Source organism: Coenobita brevimanus, chromosome 1, assembly GCF_032717465.1.
Source record: "Coenobita brevimanus isolate Jiangsu-jjx chromosome 1, ASM3271746v2, whole genome shotgun sequence".
Lineage (NCBI taxonomy): Eukaryota > Metazoa > Arthropoda > Malacostraca > Decapoda > Coenobitidae > Coenobita > Coenobita brevimanus.
This window is the reverse complement of record NC_136954.1, coordinates 53,943,787-53,968,229: the sequence shown is the minus strand read 5'-3', so window position 1 is coordinate 53,968,229 and position 24,443 is coordinate 53,943,787. Positions and strand designations below refer to the sequence as shown.

Here is a 24,443-nt window from a genome sequence, read left to right as displayed (position 1 = left end):
ATACAATATGAAGGGATGAAGAACTGATTGTCAGCAAGGCAAAGGGGTCAAAGGTCAAGACCATATGGGAGTGGATGCATAATCTCCTGAACCCCTCGACGGATTTTTATCAAACTTTTATCAGTGATACAGTATGAAGGGACGATGAACCGATTAGGTCAGCAATGTCAAGAGGTCAAAAGCCAAGATCATATGGCGTCGACTTAGTTTATGTTTAGTTTCATTTCAACCCACAATGAACCCTGTCTTGGAGGTTGTATGGCGAGTCCAGGAGCAAGGCATGGCGGAGGCATACCGGGCAACGCAAAGCAGCTCAGGGTTCAAGTTCTCGGCATTTTTATGCCTTCCGCCCACCTGTGGTGGAGAAGGCATTAAATGGTTGGTTTGTCTGTCCATGCGTGCGTGGGTGTGTGCGTGCGTGGGTCCGTGAGTCCTTAGCGCACTTGTGAGCGCGAAATCTCAGGAACCCATTGACGGATTTCCACCAAACTTTTGTCAGTGATGCAGTATGAGGAGATGATGATCTGATTAGGTCAGCTAGGTCAAGGGAGTATAGGGTCGACTAGTTTATTTATGTTTTGTTTTACATATCTATCCATCTATCTGTCTGCTGTATATCTAGGCTGCTTCCCCCAAAAGGGGGGTAGCCGAGACAGGACGACATACTCTCAATTTACTCATCCACACACACATATTTACACATATCTTAGCCCCAAGGGGAGAAGGGACAGATCCTCACAGCACCACATCGCACGAGGTTCAACAGCAGAGTGCAATCAGTGACAGCAGCAGCAGGGTCCGACAGCAGAGCTGGCTTTCCCCCACCACATTATAATGGACCCATCCTCTTTCCCACACCTGACTTAATCAGCTGATCAGACCAAATGTGAGAGAATATCCCCTCGGGGACGTGTCACCATTCATTCATTCACAATTTCTCTCCAGTCATCCCTATCATGCGCAGCCACTCTTCCTTCCTCTACAGACATCCCTTTTACATCTAACACGCTCTTCACACTGTCCGTTCATCTTGTTCGTGGTCTTCCTCTCAGCTTTACACCTGTCACATCCGATCCAGTTATCTTTTTCACCAGTCGCTCTTCATCCATTCTCTCCATATTCCCAAACCATCGCAACACTCTCTGCTCAACTTGTTCAGCCATCTTCTGAATAACAACAGTTCTCCTTTGCACTTCATCATTTTTCACTCGATCCATATGCATCCCCCACACATCCTACTCAGACACCTCATCTCCATTACATTCAAACTTTTCCCTCTCTGCTACACCCATATTCCGTGTTTCAACCCCATATAACATAGTCAACACCACTACACCCTCATACACCCTTTTCTTTATATCCATTCCCTGCGAACGACATCTAAACTCTTTTTTCATTCCTCCTAGCACCTTTCCTACTTCATTTATGCATCTGTTCTTCCATCTACAGCAACATGTGACCCTAAATACTTAAAAAGCTCTACCTCCTCAAGCAACTCACTAGTCACAACTACATTCATCCTCCTCCCATCTACCAACCTCGTACACTTCATCACTTTACTCTTATTCTCATTTACTCTCATTTTCCTCCTTTCACACATCCTTCCTAACATTCTATCAACTGTTTCAATCTTTCCTCCAAATCAGCCATCAGTGCAGTTGCATCTCCAAACAACAGCTGATTCAGATTTCTTTCTCTACCATCAGCAGTGACCCGACTCAAACCTCCACGTAGCACTTTCGCATTCACCTCCCTTACAACACCATCCATATAAATATTAAACAACCATAGTGACATCACACATCTCTGCTGCAGCCCTACTTTCACGGGAAACCGATCACTCATAGTATTTCCCACTCTGCTATTTACATAAAAACTTTTCACTCCTTTTAACAGCCTTCCATCTAGTCCATACAATCTCAAAACAGTCAACAAAGCCTCCCTATCAAATCTCATACACTTTCTCTAAATCCATGAACACCCAAACCACATCCTTGCCTTTCGCCAAATACACACCTGTCTCACAGCAAACACCTGATCCACGCATCGCCTCACTCTTCTAAAGCCACACTGCTCATCACCAATCACTCCCTCTGTACCCTCTCTAACTCTCTTAATAAACACTCTACCATACACTTTACCTACAACACTCAACAGACTTATACCCCTAAAACTGGTACATTCGTCTTTATCACTCTCACCTTTATACAGTGGAACTACATAGGCACTTGCCTAGTCAATCGGTACCATACCACTCACAAAACACACATTCAGCAATCTTACTAAGCACTCAGCGATAGTCACTTCACCACCTTTCAGGCACTCTAAAGTATACCCATCCATACCTGCAGCTTTCCCTGCTTTCATCTCTTTTACTGCCTCCTGCACTTCCTCCATCGCAATCAAAGAATCATTCAACTCTCCCAACACATTTATTCCTTGCACCCTTCCATCAGCCACAATCTAACCCTCCCTTTCCTCCTCCACATTCAACACTCTTTCAAACCACTCTGCCCACATCTTCCTGACTGCATCATTCTCATTTAACATCCTTCCATCTTCTGGTTTTACTCGCTTTTCCTTCCCAGACTCTCCCCCTCGCAGCCTCTTCACCTTCCAAAACATTTCCTTATTCTATTGAAAATTCTCAACCTACCCCACCTCTCATCTGCTAACACTTTAGCATCATGCACAACCCATCCTGCCCTATTCCCTTTTTCCTTGTACCTCTTTTATGACACCTCATCCTTCCTCTGCAGTCACACTTCATATGCACATCTCTTCTCAGCCACAACCATACTTACATCCTTGCACCACCATTCACTTCCCATTCTTACGCCACCGCCCACTCGTCTCACACCACACACCTCTTCTGCATGCCCCACCACAGCATTCTTAAACAACTGCCATTCCTCCTCCACACAGCCATTTTCTTATCTTCCACAGCGTTCCACTCATCTTTCAGCTTTTTCTGATACTCTTATCATTTTCTCTCTTTTATCCAACCCACTCGCTTTCAAAACCTCCCTGCCACACCGAACTCTCCTAGCTCTCACCCACCTCAAACCTGCTCTTAACTTTCCCTCCACTTTAGTCGGTTCCAGGGAGTCTGACTCACTGAATTTGCCAGCCGAGCACAGGTGGATTTGGTAACACTACGTGATGCCCTCGGGAGGTGATTGGTCAATTTCCGTTTTGTTTGAACGTTCTCCAAACTGACTCTGTATTCCAACCAAGGCCCTCATTTATTTATAAGATACAGGATTACACAGATATAAATTAAAGCAACGATATCTTTAATGAAAAATATGTGTCTTTTAAATTATTTGAGATAAATCTGAACGACTCTGTTAACAAAACTAAGTAAAGTCGCAACTGGACGCATACGGACTCAGTTAGCGACTGTGGCGAGAATTCAGATGTTCATAGCAAGGTGGTTCCAAGGTCCAGTGAAGGCTCGAATGATTTTCTCACCACTACTACACAGTGTCACATTCCACAGTCTACACCATGCCCTTCATTACCTCATCTACTAATATACAACCTCTAGATACACTTAGCTTAGCTTATAATAATTATGATTTGTGTAGGCACACACACACACACACACACACACACACACACACACACACACACACACACACACCTCGCTGGGGCCAATACATTCTATTCTCAACATACATAGTGTATATATACATTTTTATTACCTTCATAGGTAACAGTAGCTTTAAAAATCTGCATTTGTTTATTCATAGTCAGATTCAGTCAAATTTTTTCATTCATTAATAAGTTTGGTGTTTGATTTTCCTGAACATTTTCCTAAGTATTATAAGAGACAGACAGAAAGAAGGACACCCTATCCCTGGTCACCACACACCCTCAACTCAAGCATGATGTATACCTATGTCCCATCGACAGAGGGGAACCGGGAAAGTAATGGATTACATCACTGTAGAAAAAACTGATTTGTTGTTAACGGTGGAAGAAAGGAAAGTAAGATAAAAGCAAACGCCATGAGAAAATAATAGTTGAACTATGCTGCTGTAATAAAACCGCGTGCAGTGTGAACGAAATCAAACAATGAAATGAATTTAAACAAATAAATCAGTCGCTGACTGTTGTCCATATGCGTCCGTTGCGACTTAGTTTTGTTATCAATGTCGTTTATGTTTATCTCTAATAATTCAAAAGACACATATTTATTATTAAAGATATGAATGCTTTATTTTGTATCTGTATAACCCGGTATCTTACAAATAAATGAGGGCCTTGGTTGGAATACAAAGTCAATTTGGAGCACATTCAAACACGACGGGAATTGACCAATCACCACCCTAGAGCATCGCGCAGTGTTGTTACCAATTCCACCTATCCTCAGTTGGCAAAATCGGCGTGTCAGACTCCCTGAAACCGACTATGCAGTAGGTATAGTGGTCAGACATACCTCCACTCTCACCTCTCAGAACTCTCACATCCAACAATCTTCCTCTTACATTCCTGGTCCTTCAATGCTCTATCAACAACCCCTCCAACCTTCCTGCTTCACCCATGTATACTTAAAAATATCTTTCTTCTCAAACAAGGTATTTCCAATCACCATCACTTGTTCAACACACATCCCCATCATTCTTTACCCATTATCATTTCTTCCAGCCACACCATGCATACCAACTTCACCTTCAACTGCTACATTTCCCACCCTAGCATTCGGATCTGCCATCATTACCACATTCACATTCGCTCCAAAACTTTGCAGACACTCATCAACATCACTGCAGAAGGGCTCCCTCTCTTCATCCCTTTCACTACCAGGCCTATATGCACTCACAAATACCCACAACTTACGTCCAAATTTTGCTTTCATCCACATCAGTCTTGACACCTCCTTCCATTCAGTCACACACTGCTGCACTTCCGGACCTACTAACAAGGCCACTCCCTCTCTTACTCTTCCTCTATCAACACCTGACATCCTTCCAGTCACACTCCCAAACTTAGATTCACCTTTCCCTTTCATCTTTGTATTACTCAAAGCTAACACATCCAACTTTCTTCTCACAAACATTCTCCCAATCTCTTCCCTTTTAGCCTCAGTCGTACCACATCCAAGCACATTCATAGACCCAATCTTTCAGGGTACGGGAATAACTCAGTCCCCCCTCTCTTTCTATTCCTTGTCTTATTGCAGGACCTAAAAATACGGAAGGGGGTCCCTAGTCCCCTCACCCCGTCCCTTTTAGTCGCCTTTTACGACACGCAAGGACTGCTGTGGCAGAATCATTCCAAACACAACCTTGCCACAGAGTGGTAGTACCACCTCATAGTGTGGCCAGATTGTGTCTCCCCTGACGCAGTAGGTATATACAGGTGTTTAATAATAATGTCATTCTTGGTTTTGGTGGTTCTTCGGTATCCATCAAATGATAAGTATAATTTATGAATTATGGCGATACAAAGATCACGGTGGTCTGGAAATAACTTCTGTATATTGATTTAGATACTTCACTAAGTAGACGTAATTTATAATTAATTCTTGTTATCCTCCAGATGATACTATTAACCTTAGGAGAGTCTTTTGGAACTGGAAGAGTTTGATATTTATTAAAGTCATCCATTCGGTACCAGAAGTTTTTTTTTTTCTTTCAGGTTGACTAAAATCGTCAGCTAGTACACTGATTACAAAAAACCATGGTAGTGAAGGAGTATGTCTAGGCAAGGGTAAGAAGTTTAAGTAACTGGAAGATAGAACTAGATGGTGGGACAAGGTGACTGAGCATATGAAGGAAGATGCGGTGTTACGTGAAAATTAGTGTTGTGAAGGAAAGTGATTCGGACAATGAAGTAAGGCAATAAGGTTTTGGAGAACACATAAGAGAGGGAGACTGATTAGTTAACTGAGTGACTGATTACAATACACTATCCTGGCATCGTAACATCAAAGGTCTTTCCCGCCACACATCCAGCACAAAACCATTACTTGGAGACAAATAAACCCAACACACCAAGCTTCACACACAAACGTCAAATACACATAATAAAACTTCACGCGATACAACTAAAGCTGATTAAGGGGGTGGCTATGGACTGGTATAAGATAGAAAGATAAGTTAGACAGAGGAACCGATTCCGGTTGTCTTAGAAGTTTTCTTAACGACTCCTCCTTTGCGATTTATTTTGTACATTACAGGAAAGTTCTCTTATATACCATGATGAAAACTGTGCCGATATTAAATAGATATAAATGATACAACAGAATATTAATCCTTCCAATCCAGTGCCGTAGTTTGTTTGTTTTTCTTTTACTACCGACGGCTATATTACATTTCAGAAAGAACTGTATTACTAAAGGATATATTATTTTAAAGCTATATCTAACTACTATAGTTCGAAAAGTCTTCCTTTAGCTGAATAAAGACGTTCAGAGCTATTAAGAATAAAATCTAAAATACTGTAGGTCAGTGGATTCAAGGCGTTCAGGTACAATAAAAACATAATAATTCATTTTAGGAAAGGTGTAGTATTCTGCACCAGCCGACTTGTGTGTATGGTCGCACACTGGCAGCCACCATCCCACTCAAGGAAGGTCTGTGTCTATCTATCCATCTATTTATAGCCAGACGCCTATATCCTGAAAAGTGTGGACACAAACAAATCGCCTTCATATCACCCTGCCCTCTGCCATAAGGCTGCCCTTCCTCCAACTCACAGCCCCCTTTATCATATATTATCTTAACACCGTTCCCCTACCTCATTCTTTCCCCCCTCCCCCCTACATGTCACTCACATACACTCTTTTTTGTCAGTCTCTCTTTCCCCATCTTCACCACAAGGCCAAACCATTCTCCTAACGTAATCACATCCACGTCAACACCACAACGCATCTTCATTTCCTCATTTGTCTGCCTGTTACTCCACGCAACTCAACATGCTCCTCACAGATAACTCTTTCAACTTCTTTGGCTCATGACTTGTATCCTTATAACAGGATCCAAGCTTCACTTTCGCAAGTAAGAGAGGAGGTCACAATACTGTCATGTAGCGATTTTTTTTGTCTTCCATGCTTCTCTTTTCCTTATCATGGAAGGTCAGTATGCAGTTTACGAATAAATATGGCCATACAGAGTGACATAGATCAGTATTTTCCGTAGGAGGACAGTTACGTTACTTAATTATAGACGACTGTTAGCAGAAGGTTTGAATATACTAACTTGACTGGCGCGGAGTATAGGAAGCCTCTTGTGACAGAGAAAATATGACCCGAAGAAAGAGGTGAAGGGACAAAGGTAAGGAAAACAATACACGATGGAGGCGAGTGTGTAGTGGGTAAATATTAGAGCACGAACAAAAGTTAAAGAACGAGGAGGAAAGAGAAAGTTTCCGAGTACAGGCGAGATGCTGGTCTGTCATGGGTCAGGAGAAGAGACTGTTGTTGTTGTTGTTGTTGTTGTTGTTGTTGGTGGTGGTGGTGGTGGTGGTGGTGATGGTGAAAGTGGTGTCGGTGTTATTGCTGCTGTTGTTGTTACCTTCGTCAATGAAGTTGGACGGAGGTTATGTATTCACCCGTGTGTGTGTGTCACTTTATCCGTTTGTGTACAAGATATCTTAAAAACTTAATGGTGAATTTCAGTGAAATCTGGTGGATAGGTGAGCAGTGGGTTAGGGAATAGATGTTTAGATTCTTAGGTGGATCTAGATAGGGATGCAAGAAAGAAATAATAAATCTTATTAGTGTCAGCGGAGGCATGCACTCTCTGAGATTGTGTAACACGGCAGACAATGACCTTAAATTATTTGACTGTGTGAGACAGTTTAAGTATTCGTCTTGTACAGCTGTATATCGTAAATTTTATTGCCGTTGACGGAGGTAAGCGCTTTCTCATTGCTTTCTTGTTGTGGTTCCAGGCTCATCTGAACGTGAACTCGGTGGACTGCAGACTGGCGTTTCTCTTTACCTACAGTCTACCAGTCTTTCGTGGGATAGGGTGGGAACTTAAAGGTGTTTATATACGAGGCAGTGGAGCCGCCCTTTTATAAATGTGCCACCGTTTGACGGCATTCCTCTCCAGCAGAGATACGGAAGAGGCAAGAAGAATAGATAAGAGAAGCGAGGTGAAGACAATGTGGGGAGGATAGATCATGGATGGGTGTGCGGTAGGGATAACGGGATACAAGAAGGATAGGTAAACACTAATATATGTCAGGACATTGTCTGGGAGCACATGAGATAAGGTGGTGTATCATGGGGCAAGGGAAGAAAGGAGGAATGAGACGCAACAGAGAGTGTGGTGAAGGCACAAGATGAGGAAGGTGTATACGGACAAGAATATTAATCCACTTCATTATTACGTTGACGACACAGTGGACACTGACTTTAGAAAACGAGTAATATGGTGTTCGAAGCTCAAGCAGTAATCAGTATGCTGTTAAGTTTCATAACTGTTCCACAGAGACGTGTAATTGATATTTGTGTGTGCAACCATACGCCAGAGAGGATTGTGTGTTATGGATAAGCAAGATATATGGAGGAAAGAATAAGACTAATATTTGGCAGGACAGTAGGTGAAGGAGAAAGATGTGGGTGAAGAGAGGACGAAAGAAGAAAAATTGTTTGACAGAAATCGAAGTGCAGAGACAGTGTTTACGACTTGTGGTCGTAGTCTGGTCTGATAATTAGGCTTCCTAGCACTTGTTCCTTACCAGTTTGTATTTGATTTTGCTGTAATTGCAAACTATGTCCATGCTGAAATTATACAAATAACACACGAAAGTACAATGTTTATTGCAAAAACTAAAGCGCTAAGGAAAAAGTGTTAAAGACCCACCTAATGTCACTAAAATGCGACAGTAGAAGTACAGTGTATGAAGGAGTGTGGTGTGTCTTGGCAAGTGGAGTAGTTACTGAACAGGGACAGAAGAAAGGGGTTATTTGATCGCGGCCACCCGTCACATAGGCAGCAGATATCCTAAACAAATGTAAATTATTTTCAATTTCGACGCGCAAGTGAAGGGACCGATGAACACCTATCCACCACTAACTGATAAATGTATTCATGGTCCAATTTGGATAACCCACGAATTATACGAGATGACGCATAATACTTAAATTGTTGTATCTTATAAATTGAAGGAGATAGTCGAGTCCAGGGATTAGCTTTTTTGTCACGAGTAACCGTTTACATCATGCTTAGCTTACCGTAGAGAACTCATAAACAAGAGTGAATAGCGGCGTTTACCCAGGTATTTGTACCGTTTAACGTCTAAACGAGTCAGCTGATGAACAATTTACAATTGATTCCGGTAATCATAATCATAGTTCAATATAGATAACCCATAATAGCACACTGTACGCACTGAAATAAATGTTTGAGTCAGTCGATGAACATTTTTCACCACGAACTGGTAAAGACATTCGTAGTTCAGCATAGATAACGCATATGTAAGTATTTTATATATATATTTTGTTTTATTTATTTTATGACGCTGAAATGGATGGAAGAGTCCGGAGAAATGCTTTTTCTTACAGGGACAAACTGTGGACCATAAAGGGCGGCAACACGACGGCTCAGACCCAGACTCCCACATTTCGAATTATCGAAAGCTCAGAGTGTTGGCCTTCCATAATTAATGCGCGCTTTTGTCATGTTAACGGAGGGTCACGACTTTCCCGCGCGGAGGCTTTGTTGTTGGAGAGGGTTGTGTAGTCCAGGCGCTTCCCCGTTCTCTTGCTTAACTCTCTGGTCGGAATACCATTAGTATTCAATGCCAGTTAATGCAAGACAGTTTCATTCAGCCGAGAGTGAGTTATAGCTGCCTAGGACGTTAGAGAGTTAATGGAGGGTCGCTACTTTGCAGCACGGAGGTTGATCTTGATGAACTAGGGGGCTGTGTGGTCCCCGAATGTCACCTTTCTCTTATTTAAGTTGTTGAAACAGATTATGCACTATTTTTGTTATATTGCTGCCAGTATCACCAAAGTCAGGTATATATGCACGTGGAACGTGTAAGGAAGGAGCCACGTTGCTGATGAGCGAGGAATGGCAGAGAGGAATGGAAGATAATTATTGATATGTCAGCTCAAAGTGTGTGTCAAGGTTCAGTTTGAGAAGATGAAAGTGACAATGACTGATGTGTATGGACCTTGCGATGATAGTGATGAGGAAGAAGAGGACAGGTTCTAGGACCAGCTGGATGGAGTGGTAGGACAGTTGCCCAGGAGCTATGGGAGTTTATGTGCTGAGTGACGTGAACAAGAGAGTTGACACTTATCCTGTGAACGATGTGTTGGACGGTTATGGGGTGTAAGGGAAAAGCAATAATTGAAGGTAATTGAGTAATTGATATGTTAGACTCACAGATGCACGAAGTTCTTGGTGCAGAGAGACTGGAGAGAATGCTGACGAGATCCTGACTGAATATGTGCCTGTAGAGATAGATGCGGGAAACGTTGTTGATAAGAGGGTGGCGAGAGGACTGTACGGAGCTTTATCTGCGATTGTGGTATGCTAACTTCAACTGAGAGAAGTAAGGTGGATAAAGAGAGAGAGGAGCAGTAAGAGCGAAAGACCAAAGGTGGAAGAGCTGAGAAACAGAGTGGTAGATGAATACCAGGTTAAGTGGTGGAGGAGTTAGGGGAAATGAACAGGGAGCATATGGATCATGACTGTTTGTGGAATGGACACTGGGAATGTTTGGTTTGGAATGTGAAAGATGTGTATGGTGTCGCGAGATTAGCTGCTATTAAGAAAGGGGCAGCTAATGGGAAAAGGAAGTTGAAAGGGTAGTGGAGGAACTGAGAAGGAAGTAACTAAAATTATTTCAAAAAAGGTGTTTTAATGTAATTAGAAGGGACTACACTAGGAGTCAGCAGCACACAAAGAGAAAATAATGTCAAGACACTAAAATAGCATAACACACTACATATTAACACTTCGAGTACTACCCAAGTGTTTCGGTAATTTGAATATTGTGTGAAAATAAGTCACCCTACCTCCTAGTTCTCATTGTTGCCTTCGAAGTAGTCCCCTTGGGCATGTATACAGTGGTCCCAGCGTTTTTTTTCCACGAGTCCATGTATCCCTGGAAGGCTTCAGGCGTGATGGTCATAAGCACCTCTTGCGGTTCTGTCTGGATCTCCTCAATCGAGTCAAATCGATGCCCTTTCGGGCGTAATTTCAGCTTGGGAAACAGGAAAAAGTCACAAGGGGCAAGGTCAGGCGAATAGGGTGGGTGGGGAATGACTACCGTGTTAGTAGAAGCCAGGAACTGCCGGACAACAATTGATGTGTGGGCAGGGGCATTGTCATGATGCAGGACCCAGTCCTTGTTCTTCCACTGTTCTGGACGTTTGCGGTGGATGTTCTCCCTCAGACGCTGCAAAACTCCACAGTAAAACTTTCCACAGACAAATTAACTGAGTGGGATGAATTCCTTGTGAACAATCCCTTGGATATCGAAGAAAACGATCAACATCGACTTGGCAGTGCTGCGAACTTGACGTGCTTTTTCGGCCTCGGTGACTTGGGAGACTTCCATCGCGATGACTGCTGCTTTGTCAACGGGTCATAACCATAAACCCATGATTCATCACCAATTTATGACCTTGGAGATGAAGGTGGCATCATCTCTGACCTGATTCTTGAGCTCCCTGCAAACTGGAACGTGATGTGCCTTCTGCTCGTCACTCAGCAGTCTTGGCACAAATTTTGCAGCAATGTGTCTCATGCTCAACACGTCCAACAAAATGCGTTGTACGCTTCCGTACGACTGTCAGCGATGTTAAAAACATCACAGATAGTTCGTCTACGATCTGCAAAGATAGCGTGACGAACATTTCCGACATTTTCTGCAGTGTTGTTGCCGTTGATGGGCGTCCAGAATGGTCATTGTCTTCGACGGACATTTGTCCTTCCTTGAACCGCTTGTACCAGAAAAATGTTCTGCTCTGGGACATGGCATCGTCACCAAAGGCTTGCTGAAGCAACCGGTGAGTTTCTGGAGCCGTCTTGTTGATCTTGAAGCAGAACTTGATGCAGGTTCTTTGTTCTGTGAGGTCCGCCATTGCAAAACCGCCAAACTACCTACACACCACGTTACAATTAGTAAGCGTAGCTCAACAGCACGTCTGCTCACAGACACGGCCGGGGCCACACTGATGCACAAGGGGTGCTGCTGACTCCTCTTAGTGGCAAAAGGCAAAACTGCGAGCAGTTGGCTCCCTCTGTTCAAATTATTGGAACTTTTGGGTGGCACCTCGTATATGTGAAAAGGAAGGATGTAAATAACGAGCTAGGAAGAAAAACCGACGTATATTAGTCAGAAGAGTTTAAGCCGCTTTGGAAAGAGATTTGAAAATGTAGAAATAACGGTGGAAAGAATTGTGAAAGTGTAAGGAGTGAAAGTGGAAGAATACTAAGTAGACGAAGGACTAGATGGAAAGAATATTTTGAAAGGATAACGAATGAGAATGATTAGAACAGAGTGGTAGTAAACGTGATTAGTTTTGGTGGTGTGCAGAGAAGGAATGTATTGCCAGAATATATGATGGTCCTAATGGTTGAAGTAGAAAATACTGTGATGCATCTGAAGGATGGAAGGCAGAAGATGCTGATGGGATGTATACGGCGATGATTAAGTGTAGTGGAGAGAGTGAAATAAGATGTTTGTGGAAATATGTAAGAAAGTTTGGATAAGTGATACTGGTAGAATACGAAAAAGGTATTATTGTACTCCTGTAAAAGGATTAAAGTGATCAATATCAATGCAAAAATTATCGTGGTGCAGTGTGTTCAGTGATGTAGGTTAAGTATAAGGAAGGATTATTATGAAGTAGGGAATAGAGCAGTAGGCCTGGAGAGTGATGAGCAGGGTGGCTTTAGGTATGGTAAGAGATGTACGGGTCAGATATTTGCAGTAAGACATAGTGGAGAGATCATGTGAAAAGTAATATAAGGAATTTATGGCATTTATGATTATGGAAAAAGCGTAAGACTAGGTAGACAGAGGGATTATGGAATGTTTTGTTGATGAAAGGGTGCAGAATGCCGTTAAGAGCTTTATGATGGTAATGAAGCATGTGTAAGGGTAAGTGGGCATCTGAGTGAGCGTTTTAATATCAGTGTTGGAGGAGGGACGAGATTAGCAATGGACGATGAAGAATTTTGTATCTTTTACTGATGTACGAAGATGACGCCGTGTTGATTGCCATTAGTGGACAAGATGTGACAAATTGGTGGAAAGCCTTTGGATGTCTGTGAGCACTGGGCTTTGAAAATAAATGTGAATAAGAACAAAGTGACGGTTGTATTCACCATCACAATGTGGTGCTGCAGTTTGAACATTTATATTCTGCTAAATGATGGTCTTACACTGTCTATTAATGTTAAATAGTTTCACCGTCATTACGCCATATATTTCAAAATTTTTAAGCTGGTTAGGTTAAATGGGGATTTCACTTGCTCGATAAAGCGCCTACAGGTTCCCAGATAAATAATCCTATGCTTTTGAGGGAAAGACTTTTATGTTGAATAAGGTTGAAGCGTTGTATTATTTTCTCTGTAAGGAAGTAATCAGTAAGAAATAAATCATTCTAATTTACCAAAAGTGTACTGGCAAATTATGCGATGTTAGAGCTTAGGAAAATTGCTGGTCTAAATAATTTTTCAAATTACCGCTACCATGTCTTGTGTAGTAGTCTTATTTTCAGACTGGAAGGGTCGGATCTAGGCTTCATTAATTCCATTACCACAAGAGGTTTCCTCTAACCTGTATAAAATCCTCCGATAGTAGCAAGACTTGACAAAAATAACATCGTTCTAGTGAGTTTAAAATAATTCTTCTGGCCTGAATGTTAGCACATTTCTTACAGTAACACAATAATTTGTTAGCCCTTTCAGAGCGAGGATGGTCATTGAATTTTATTCCTACTACCTTCAAACGATTTTATTCAGCTTGCGACAGAAATTTTTCAAATGGTGGAGGGAGTTAGATATATTCCCCGTTCACCCCTTTACTATGAAAGTGCTCTCTTAAGCTGAATGAAACTGTCCGACAACAAAGAGAATGAAAACAGAGAAGCAGGAGCACTCAGAGGGTACAACACTTGCTCTCTACAGTGAGTCCAAGGGTTCCCATGTGATCTTGATCTGTGACCGATTATTCTCAAATTCGAATGACTTCATCCCTGCCTGACTTTCGCCTCTTCCACAAGGCTTGACCGAAATCGAATGAAATATGTTTGAGGTGGCCCTGCTCTGTGACCTTGACCTTTGACCTGTTGTTCTCAAAATCAATTCCTTCATCCTTGGCTGATCCTCATCTCTTTCACCATGCCTGTTGCCACCATTTTTATCTTCTGACTGATTACTTTCGAAATCGAACCTTTTCATCTTTCCTATACTCTGAATCCTTCCACCTGCTTATGTGAATTTAATCAAAACTTTTTAAACCAACCTTACCGTGTGAGCCTGACTGTTGACCTATCGTTATAAAAACAGTATGTCAACATCGTGATGACCCTCAACTCTCACCGAGTTTATTTAAAAGTAGTCAAAAATGAGTTAATTTGGTCGGTCTCTCTCTCTCTCTCTCTCTCTCTCTCTCTCTCTCTCTCACACACACACACACACACACACACACACACACACACACACACACACACACACACACACACACACACAATGTGAGGGTGGGAAGTGATTCGATTTTAGTGCAGATCGACCAAGGGTGTAGGTCGTGGATCAAGGTCAAACCTTGGCGTTGCTGTCCTCAATGATGTTTTTGATTTAGTAATCAGGTTGATGCCTCGCAGGGTTTTATACAGAGTAGGCATGTATGAATTATTAAGATAAAGTACTATTTTATTGCTATAACATTTGCTGAGTAACATACGCCAGCAGTGTAGTCATCAAAGAAGAATGTTTATGTAAGGAATAATTATGGTATCAGTTTGCTATCCCCACTTTGTTGTGCAAAAAAAAAAAAAAAAATCAGAATTGCTTTAGATGTGTCTGTGTTTGTCCCACCTCATATCTGTGAAAATGGGGTAAGCGACTGATCACAAAAATCCTCGAGGGGTACACAGTGAACTGAATTTAAGGAGCCTGACTTACACCATCACGAAGATAAACTTGTAGACGGCGGGAGTGATACTTGACTGCTTTCCGGCACCGCCATACTTACTGTATGTACACTCGGGGACAAACGTTCACCTATAAAAATAATCACCTCATTTGATTCTCGCTTCCTCTGCTGGATAATATTCCTAACCTGAGAGAGACTTGGTATTCTCCACTGTCCAAATATAATTCTCACTGATATGATGCGTTAGGGAGCAAAGTGTCGGACAAGACCTGGCGTGAAGCACAGTACACACATTGGAATCGTACTGGGAGAGACTTTATGTTCGACATCATCATCATCATCATTATCATCATCATCATCGTCGTCGTCGTCATTATTTTTCGTCGTCATTATCGTCGTCGTCGTCTTCGTGAGATGTTATTCGAAAGCAAGGGAAGACCAAGTACGAAAGTGGGAGACCAGTCAGTAACATGGTCAGTGAGTTGAGCCACAAAGTCATCACACATCATTTAAATCCCGAGAATCTAGACCTCATCTCACAGGCCTGACTCTCTGCACATATATTTTGTTGTTTCATTATGATAACTCATTGAGATTACCTGCCCGAAAGAATCAGCTTGTCGACTATCAAGATAAAAAAGGGGGTGCGAAAATCTTCTCATGTACGTACACCCCGGCCACGATTCATGCAACAAATTCGATTCCCTGTCCGTTTCCTTGCCTTTCTTTCTCACATACTAAGGACAGGATCATTAAAGCGAGAGCGCTAAGGTGTGCGCAAGCCGTCATTTTTGGCTAATATAATCTTGAAGGATGTGAAGACGATAGAGCTTGTCTGACCTTTATGCATCATTGCTGTAATGAGGGATGCAGTGTTACATAAATGAAAGGAAAATAGGGCTCGTTCACAACTTTGCGTTCTCGAATTCAGTAACACAACCTTCATTTACCGTCTCCATTCACGTTCTTCTCCGCCTACCACAACCCCTTCCACCTTCAATATTCATATATCGTAAATATGATATCAATAGCCATATATGCCACTCCGGAAACGGGCCAGCGAAGGAATGTGGATCCAGTATGCCGGGCCTGACCATGCTCAACCATATATAAACCCAAGATAAGCTCCGCACCGCTGCCCGGGATATCGCCTCGTCTCCCACGGCGGTGAACGGCTGTGTGAGGTGGATTTAATACACGGACGCCTTTTACGATTTTTCAGGGTCATAATATGGTGATAGATTGATTTCATTTTTCCTTAATTTTTAATCTTTACTCTCTGTCTGTCTGTCTGTCTGTCTGTCTGTCTCACTGTCTGTCTGTCTGTCTGTCTGTCTCTCTCTCTCTCTCACTGTCTGTCTGTCTGTCTCACTGTCTGTCTGTCTGTCTGTCTGTCTCTCTCTCTCTCTCTCTCTCTCTCTCTCTCTCTCTCTCTCTCTCTCACTGTCTGTCTGTCTGTCTGTCTGTCTGTCTGTCTGTCTCTCTCTCTCTCTCGAGGTAGCGTCTGCCAGGCGGTAAACGGCTGTGTGAGATGGATTTAATGGCCAAGTATCAAATGGAGCGGCTTTTATAATATGTCAGGGTTATGTTGTGGTGATACGGTCTATACTCTTCCATATTTCTTCTCTCCCTCTCTCTCTCTCTCTCTCTCTCTCTCTCTCTCTCTCTCTCTGCCTGTGTCTGTCTGTCTGTCTGTCGGTCGGTCGGTCTCTGTGTGTCTGTCTGTCTCTGTCTCTGTCTGTCTGTCTGTCTCTATCTCTTTCTTTATCTGTCTGTCTGTCTGTCTGTCTCTGTCTCTCTCTCTGTCTGTTTGTCTGTCTCTTTCTCTGTCTGCCTGTCTGTCTGTCTGTCTGTCTGTCTGTCTGTCTGTCTCTCTCTCTCTCTCTCTCTCTCTCTCTCTCTCGCTGATATCACCCCATAAACAAAGCTCCTACGAGGTTAGTGCTACTTTGGTCTTTATTGCCCTCTGGAGTAAGGTCGAAAATACAGCGCTTGCTTTCCCTAAGACCGTATTACTCAGGATGCTAGTGTGTGTGTGTGTGTGTGTGTGTGTGTGTGTGTGTGTGTGTGTGTGTGTGTGTGTGTGTGTGTGTGTGTGTGTGTGACTAAGACCATGTGTGTCTAGTCTATGTGCGTGTGTGTGTTCTTGGGTGTGTGTCACCAGAAAAAGATACTGCTAATAGCATGTGTGTGTGTGTGTGTGTGTGTGTGTGTGTGTGTGACTGTTGTTTCTCTCTCTCTCTCACTCCCGATGTGGTTGTTTCTGTCTTTCTGTATCTATCTTTGTGTCTGTCTGTGGCTGACTTGTCTCTCCCTTCTATTCTCCCCCACTACCCATTTATCTATCTATCCATCTCTCTCCAGCAGACTGTCTTTTCATGCCCCTCCCTTCTATCCTTTCTGTCTTCTGTCTTTGTCTGTCTATCTGTATGTATGTCTGTTTATCTATCTTGCTGTCTGGCTGATTGTCTTTTTCATGCCATTCTCACCTCTCTCTCTCTCTCTCAAATGATACCGGGATCAGTCAACTAGGGATGAGGGAACGGTCCCTCCCATTTTCGATTCGAATGTTCAACCCAGGGCTTAGCTTCAAACCACCGTGTTGTGCTAGTGATGGAGGTCATTGATAGTGTTAAGCAATCCCATTGTTTTGATGCCCTGATTCATAGGCAACTGTTGGTACAGGACCTGTAGACGGGTTTATTCCACATAGGTTGTGTCTCGTGTAGTGAAGAAGTTAACGAAGAAGATATCTAAATGTTTGTCTCTGAGGGTAACAATACATTAAAAAGGACGTCGTCAGAGTGAAGGTGTTAATTACTATAAACAGTCTGATCATTTAACTTACGCAGTCTTTGTATATATGTTCTACTAACCATAGAGAGTTTTGGAACTGTACAGGCTGCATAAAAACTTCAGTACTACAATTGACTACTATGTAGAATGTAATTGCTTGGTGTTAACAAATTTAAAAAAATACATATACGATTTTATTATACTCAGGAAAATGTATCAAAACGTTCGTGCTAGCTGTGTCAACCCCTTTCAGTTCGAGAGTCTGTCGTCAGAAGAACGCAGGAAAAAAAATATAGAGTACCGAATTCAGTAGTTTAGTCACGTGTGAAAAAATAAAATCTATACCGGTACTCTTAAATCCTTTCAGTCCGAAGGCCCTTTTTTCTTTTTTGTGTTTGTAGCCACATTTCTCTGAAAACGTATTTATTTGCGACAGCCACAGGGGCAGCCAAATCCTGTGTGTGTTCCCGGTTGTGCCACTCACTCACTCACTCATTCACTCACTCACACACTCACTGGGTTCATGTACTGTACCTTTTTGAAGGATGAAGTCCAGGCCCAGTTGGGGGGGGGGGGCTGTTGAGGAATAGGGGATGAGGGATATTAGAGGTATGTCTGATGTCCGTTTGGGGCGTGGGGTGCGAGTCCTATGCATATTGTCGACAGCGTACTTGCGTCCTGCCGGCGTAGCCGTAAATAGGGATCAGAGGGGTAGGGCTGAGAACCGGTCATTTAGTACTAGGAAAGCCTGTCAGCCAAGTGGGTGTCGTATTTATACTTAATCAGTAAATCATTATTTCTCTCCTCTTAGAATACTGCAGAGGCGGGAGCGGGTATTAGGGGCATCCTTTATCTTGTTGTGTTACTCTTGCTTTACTACCAGCTTAGGGGAGACGGCTTGCACTGAAAGGGTAACGAAGGCCATATCTCACACCTCCAGTTCTGAAAGTCTGTCCTCAAGTGAATAAAATCTTACAGTGGTAACAAGAACAAAAGCGTTGTGGAGCGTTGTGGTGGGGATGTGGATGTGACAGAAGGCGTTAGAAGAAATATATTGAGGTGTTTTGGTCATGTTGAAAGGATGGAAAGTGAGACAGACTAGGAAAGTGTGAGTGAGGAGGAGGGGGGGAGAGGAAGGGGGACACTGAGGATGAGATGGAGGGATGCAGTGAAGAGGTATATGAGAGATGTAAGTTGAGGGGAAGGCAGCGAAATGGTAGGTGCAGGGCGACATGGAGGCGATTTGTTTGTGGCCACCTCTTATAGGATTTGGGCATCTGGCTATATATAGACAGATAGATAGATAGATAGAAGAACAAAAAACTACGTCATCAGATTGAAGAGATGACTGAGTCAGATCCCGTCATTAAAGAGGATTTCTCCAAATTAACAACAATGTTTGGAGGTAGAAAGATTTTACTGGAAAATCAATAACAGTATCCGAAGAGTTAATTAGAAAGGGGAAAAAAATCATTCTCGTAAATTAATTTGGGGACAATATACCATACCTACTTACCTTTTCATTCCAAAACTGTCTGTTTAATTTTAATCTGGTTGTCGGCAGGCCATGTTATTCATTATTAATGTTAATTTAGTTATCGCCAGGCTGTTATTCAGCTAAGGAGAAAGCCCTCTGGCTGAAAGGATTAAAACTCTGAAAAACGTTGATCCTATCAAAGATATTTTCTTTCTTTTATAGCCATACGGGAACCACGTAAGTATTCTGTTTTTCTGTGTTTTTGTATTTTGTTACTGTAGTTTTTGACATTATTTTTGTATATGCATATATTTCATACTTGTGGTTATTTTTTTTTAGCGTGCACGTATTTTTATATTTTCTGATGTTTTACTGTATTGTATTTTGAAGTTTTGTATATTTTGATATGTTCTATTTATTTTTGTGTATGTTGACATTTTCTTACGCTTCGAAATATGATATTGTTATGCATTTTAATATCTTCTTGTATTTTGACGTTTTTGTATTTTTATACTTACTTCCATTGTGGTGTATTATTATTATTATTATTTGTGCGGAGGTATTGGTTGACTTAAAAAATTCGAGCATCACTAGTTTCTCTTTGTAGATGTTAACTCCTTCAGTCCCATGTCTTACTGTATATTTTCTTGCTGCCACCAGACGGTTTTATCCAGTCTAGGCGAGATTTTTTTTTTTTTTAAGATCTGCCTGGGTTAGGTACGGCCTTCATTAGCTCCTTCAGTACGAGAGGTCTTTCCTGAGTTGATGAATATAAAGTGGAAGAACAAGACTGAAATAAAGAATGCTAAGTCATATTGAAGAGATTAACCCCTTCAGTCCGATGGCGTATTTAAAAAGTTAGCCTTACCACCTCCAGAAGACTTAACTTGCCTTAGGAGACGCTTTCCAAAAACAGAAGTGACTGATGCAACCTTCATTACACTGCACGAGGTTTTCCATACCGTGAAGGAAATCATCTGGAGGCAGCAGGAAGGCATCCGTGAAATACAGTGTTCATTAAATGCATTGTATTGTCCACGCTAGTCTAGGTCTATGTACATTTTGTAATTTTCTGTTGATTAATTTTACACAATTAATTACACTCATTTGATGGTCAGTCTGCTTGCAATGTTAAGATCTGTGATGGCAAGGGAAATAGGTTGGATTTGTAGATGTGTGTGTGTGTGTGAGAGAGAGAGAGAGAGAGAGAGAGAGAGAGAGAGAGAGAGAGAGAGAGAGAGAGAGAGAGAGAGAGAAATTCACATTAACAAATCACACAGTCCTACTATCCTTTTACTTGGTGAACTAGCCCATTGCTGTATCAGTGCGGTGGCGCCTTTTTGTTTTTGCCCTATCGTCACTGTAGTCAAGTGGTTGGTGTTGCTAGATTCAAATTTGCCAGTTTGTTTTGAATCATGGTGCGGGAAGCTGACGCTACTTGACTCACCCATCCATCCTTTGTCGGTTGGTAGGCAAGATGAATACCAAGGGTAGCACCCAGGGAAGGTAACTGTAGTAACCTGGATGATGAGTGGCCCAGTATCCACTGTAGTGGGTGAAATACCCGTAACAGCCTCAAAGGTCTAAGTTACGGAGATGAGCACTGTGGCTAATCGTCTCATGGCGTCCACTCCAGCATTATCTTATAACTTACTATTTCTAGGCGATTTTTTTCATCTTAGAGGAACATTTCGAACTGGAGGTGTTAGCTACAGCCATTCACTACCACAGATCATACGTTGAATCCACTCGTGTGTTGATTGGAAGATACAAACTGTGGCAATGCGACATCACAGGGAAGAGACCAATCGACTCCCTACCACCTTTGCTGTAGCCAGTTGCCTAATCTGTCATCTTACACCTTAACTCTTCAGTCTGACGACGTATTTTACATTTTATTCTTGCTATGTATAGACGATTTTACCCAGTTTATTAGACACTTCTCGAGCTGGAGAGAGTATACAGTACAATGTGTTCCATCAACTCATTTGCTAAAAAAGTCTGTCCCGTGTTGAGTAAAGTTTCCTGATGGAGGCAGTGTTATATATATTACTTCGGCACAAAAGTGGTTTACGTCTTTAGTTCCACTGGCTCAACGTCGCCTTCAGCTGGGTTGAGCGAGGGCCGCCGAAGGTTCCTATTTTCAGTCGAAAGGTAACAAATTTGAATTACTCATGCTGCGAGCGAGACGGAGTGAGGAATTTTCCCATATTTTTACCCAGCTGGGACAAAGAGAGAGAGAGAGAGAGAGAGAGAGAGAGAGAGAGAGAGAGAGAGAGGCAGGATAGTAGTATTTGGGATCATAATAAATTATGCTATAGCATTACAGTATACAGTTTTAGGAGCACAAGGAGGGAGGAAGGAGAGGCGAGTGATAATACAACAAACACGTCACTCTTCTCTCTTCTGTCATGCTGGTTCAATGCCGGACCAAGGACGATTCCATCCCCTACATTAAAGCAAATTTGAAGCAAAAGGCAAAAAATGAGTCGTAACTCGGGAACCGGTGGCCTGATTGTATTGGAAATTGTTATTCTTTAAGTTAAAGCATTTTTACGGTACCTTGCTCTAAAAAGAAATTGTGCTACGTTACGACGTTTTTCCTGTGTTATGGTAACAAAGATACAAAAATCGGATCATCATAATATAGATGACGTCCTGTGCCCCAGTACTGTACCTCCAGACAATACAACAGCTTTGGAGAGCCAACTGGACATGACAGAAATAACCTCCATTTAACTCCATTACGTGAGGTCCTTCCAAATCTGAATAAAGTCGCTGGAGGGTAACAAAAATTAAATGAACACTGGGTTAATATTGCCTTGCATCTCATTTATAGCTGTATAATATCTACTCAGTTTTCATAAATAAGAAGATAATGATAACTTTTTAAAATGCTTTTGACTAAGACTATAGACTAGAATCCAGATACGGTATAGTATGTTTCTTGAAGCCCAGCACTCCCACATGTCATGCCCCTGATGCCACCTCTTCGGCGCTAATAGCCGCCTTTCATACAGAATACATGCTTGGGTTGTCTCAGTCAGAACTGGTATGTTGGTATTAGCAGGGATATTTGCATGACATTTCGGTGGGTAATATGGAAGATCGGTAAAAACTGTAACTTACTTACGGGTATGTAATCCACTCGTCTGTCCACTCCATATTACATATTATTTTCTTTAATGCTACTTACACCTTGTTTACTTTGTTGACTCTTTCCGTAAATAAAATCGACTGGCGTTGGCTGGATTATAATATGAGAGAAGACGAAGTAATAGGCGAGATAATGTGAACATTTGTCAGTCAGGCTCCTCTGACTCACTTTCAGCTGATAAAAAAAAAAAAAAAAGTATGGTGTTAGCTGGAATAAATACTAGAGTTGTTCCGACAATGAGATGGTTCATATCGAATTCGATATAGTTAGGCTACCACAAACATGCAAAAAAAAGTGAAATAAGCAAGACACTCATATACCTCTTCCTAAGCGGTTTGTAATCCACCTTACTCCTTTGTTTCTGCCTAAAGTCATGAAACTGTTTAGCATAGACACAATTTGCTTCACTACCGTATGACGAGATTATTAATGTGTGATTTACAGTTGGGCGAGTAGAAAGTGCGAAGTATATGGAGACATCTGGCAATTCCCTGTAGTAAGCCCACGTAATCCGTGTCTTTAAGAATGAATCACCCAGTCTACTCAGAGCCTAGAGCAGTATGGGTCGCGACCCAAAGGTGGGTCGCGAGAGGAATTTTCATGGGTCGCAGGAACATAGAATAGGCCTAATGCTTTCAATGTAAGCCTATTTTATTACGTAACTGAAATTGTAATTATTCTTATTACACTATTAACTACGATACGCTATATACCGGTTACACTCTCTCTCTCTCTCTCTCTCTCTCTCTCTCTCTCTCATTTTTTTTTACCTTCTGGGTCGCGGTCTTGAAATATTCCAATTAGGGTCACCCACTAAAAAGTTTGAAAACCGCTGACCTAGAGCCTGTGTCTGGCCGAGTGTTTCATTCATAAGATACGTCGGCATACTACATGGAACTGCCAGATGTCGCCATATATTCCAATATTTTTTTCGCACTTTCTACTTGCCCAACTGTACAAACTAAATCGCCGTGTAAGAGCGTAACGAAATCTCCGACGCCAGGTAGAAATACGACAATCGGGGCCGCACGCTGGAACGTTAGATCGGGATGTGGAATGCCTGCCCCGAATTATTACGGTCGTATGTGTCCGCCTGTAGTTATTAGGTATGGTCAGCCTGCATCCCATAATACAGAATGCAGTCAGCAGTGATATGGTAAGGCCAACTGCCTGCCAACTATGTCACATGTTTCAGAAATTGTCGAATAAATTATATTAGTGCTGGCTTTCATACCGCTTTTCGATTTAAGGCTTTATGTATACAAACATCCTTCATATATCATTCGGTTGGGTTGCCATATCTGACCTGTCAAAATAACGGACGCTTCCGCTGAATCCCATGCTCTCCCCGCCCCTCCAACACACACACTTTAGGTCTTTGACATTATGAAACCTTGATATATATATATATATATATATATATATATATATATATATATATATATATATATATATATATATATATATATATATATATATATCCCATTGGATCCCAGAGCTGCTGGGCGAGGCACCGTGCTGGGAGTGTACTAGGTGTACCGCCCTCCGCTTATCGGCTCATAGTCGCGAAGCTCATAGGTCCCTACCCGCCCGGGGGTTCCCTACTTTATTAAGATTTGAAAATTCCCAGTTTTGTCCAAAACTATGGACATTGGGCTCCAATGGAATATATATATATATATATATATATATATATATATATATATATATATATATATATATATATATATATATATATATATACACCAGTACTGCTGTAATGTATCACAGTCTTTAATCTTTTTACAGTATAATAACAAACTGGCTAAGGACAGAAATGGCTAAATTATGACTGAAAAATGCTAAAGTGCCTTAGATGCAGGATAATATCATAAGAATAACAAATGCTACAGTGTAAAAATGAAAACTAAGCCAATAATTGTGTGCAATTACCAT

General features: G+C 41.9%; 1 protein-coding gene across 1 annotated transcript in view; it reads left to right on the top strand.

Moving 5' to 3' along the window:
- The window catches only part of LOC145403741 (prohormone-1-like), a 262,303-nt gene that overhangs the window by 163,635 nt on the left and 74,225 nt on the right, over positions 1-24,443 (top strand). The window contains exon 2 of the mRNA XM_080275454.1: positions 19,574-19,588. Within this exon, the coding sequence (XP_080131580.1) occupies positions 19,574-19,588 (15 nt within the window). The remainder of the gene's footprint in view (positions 1-19,573; positions 19,589-24,443) is intronic.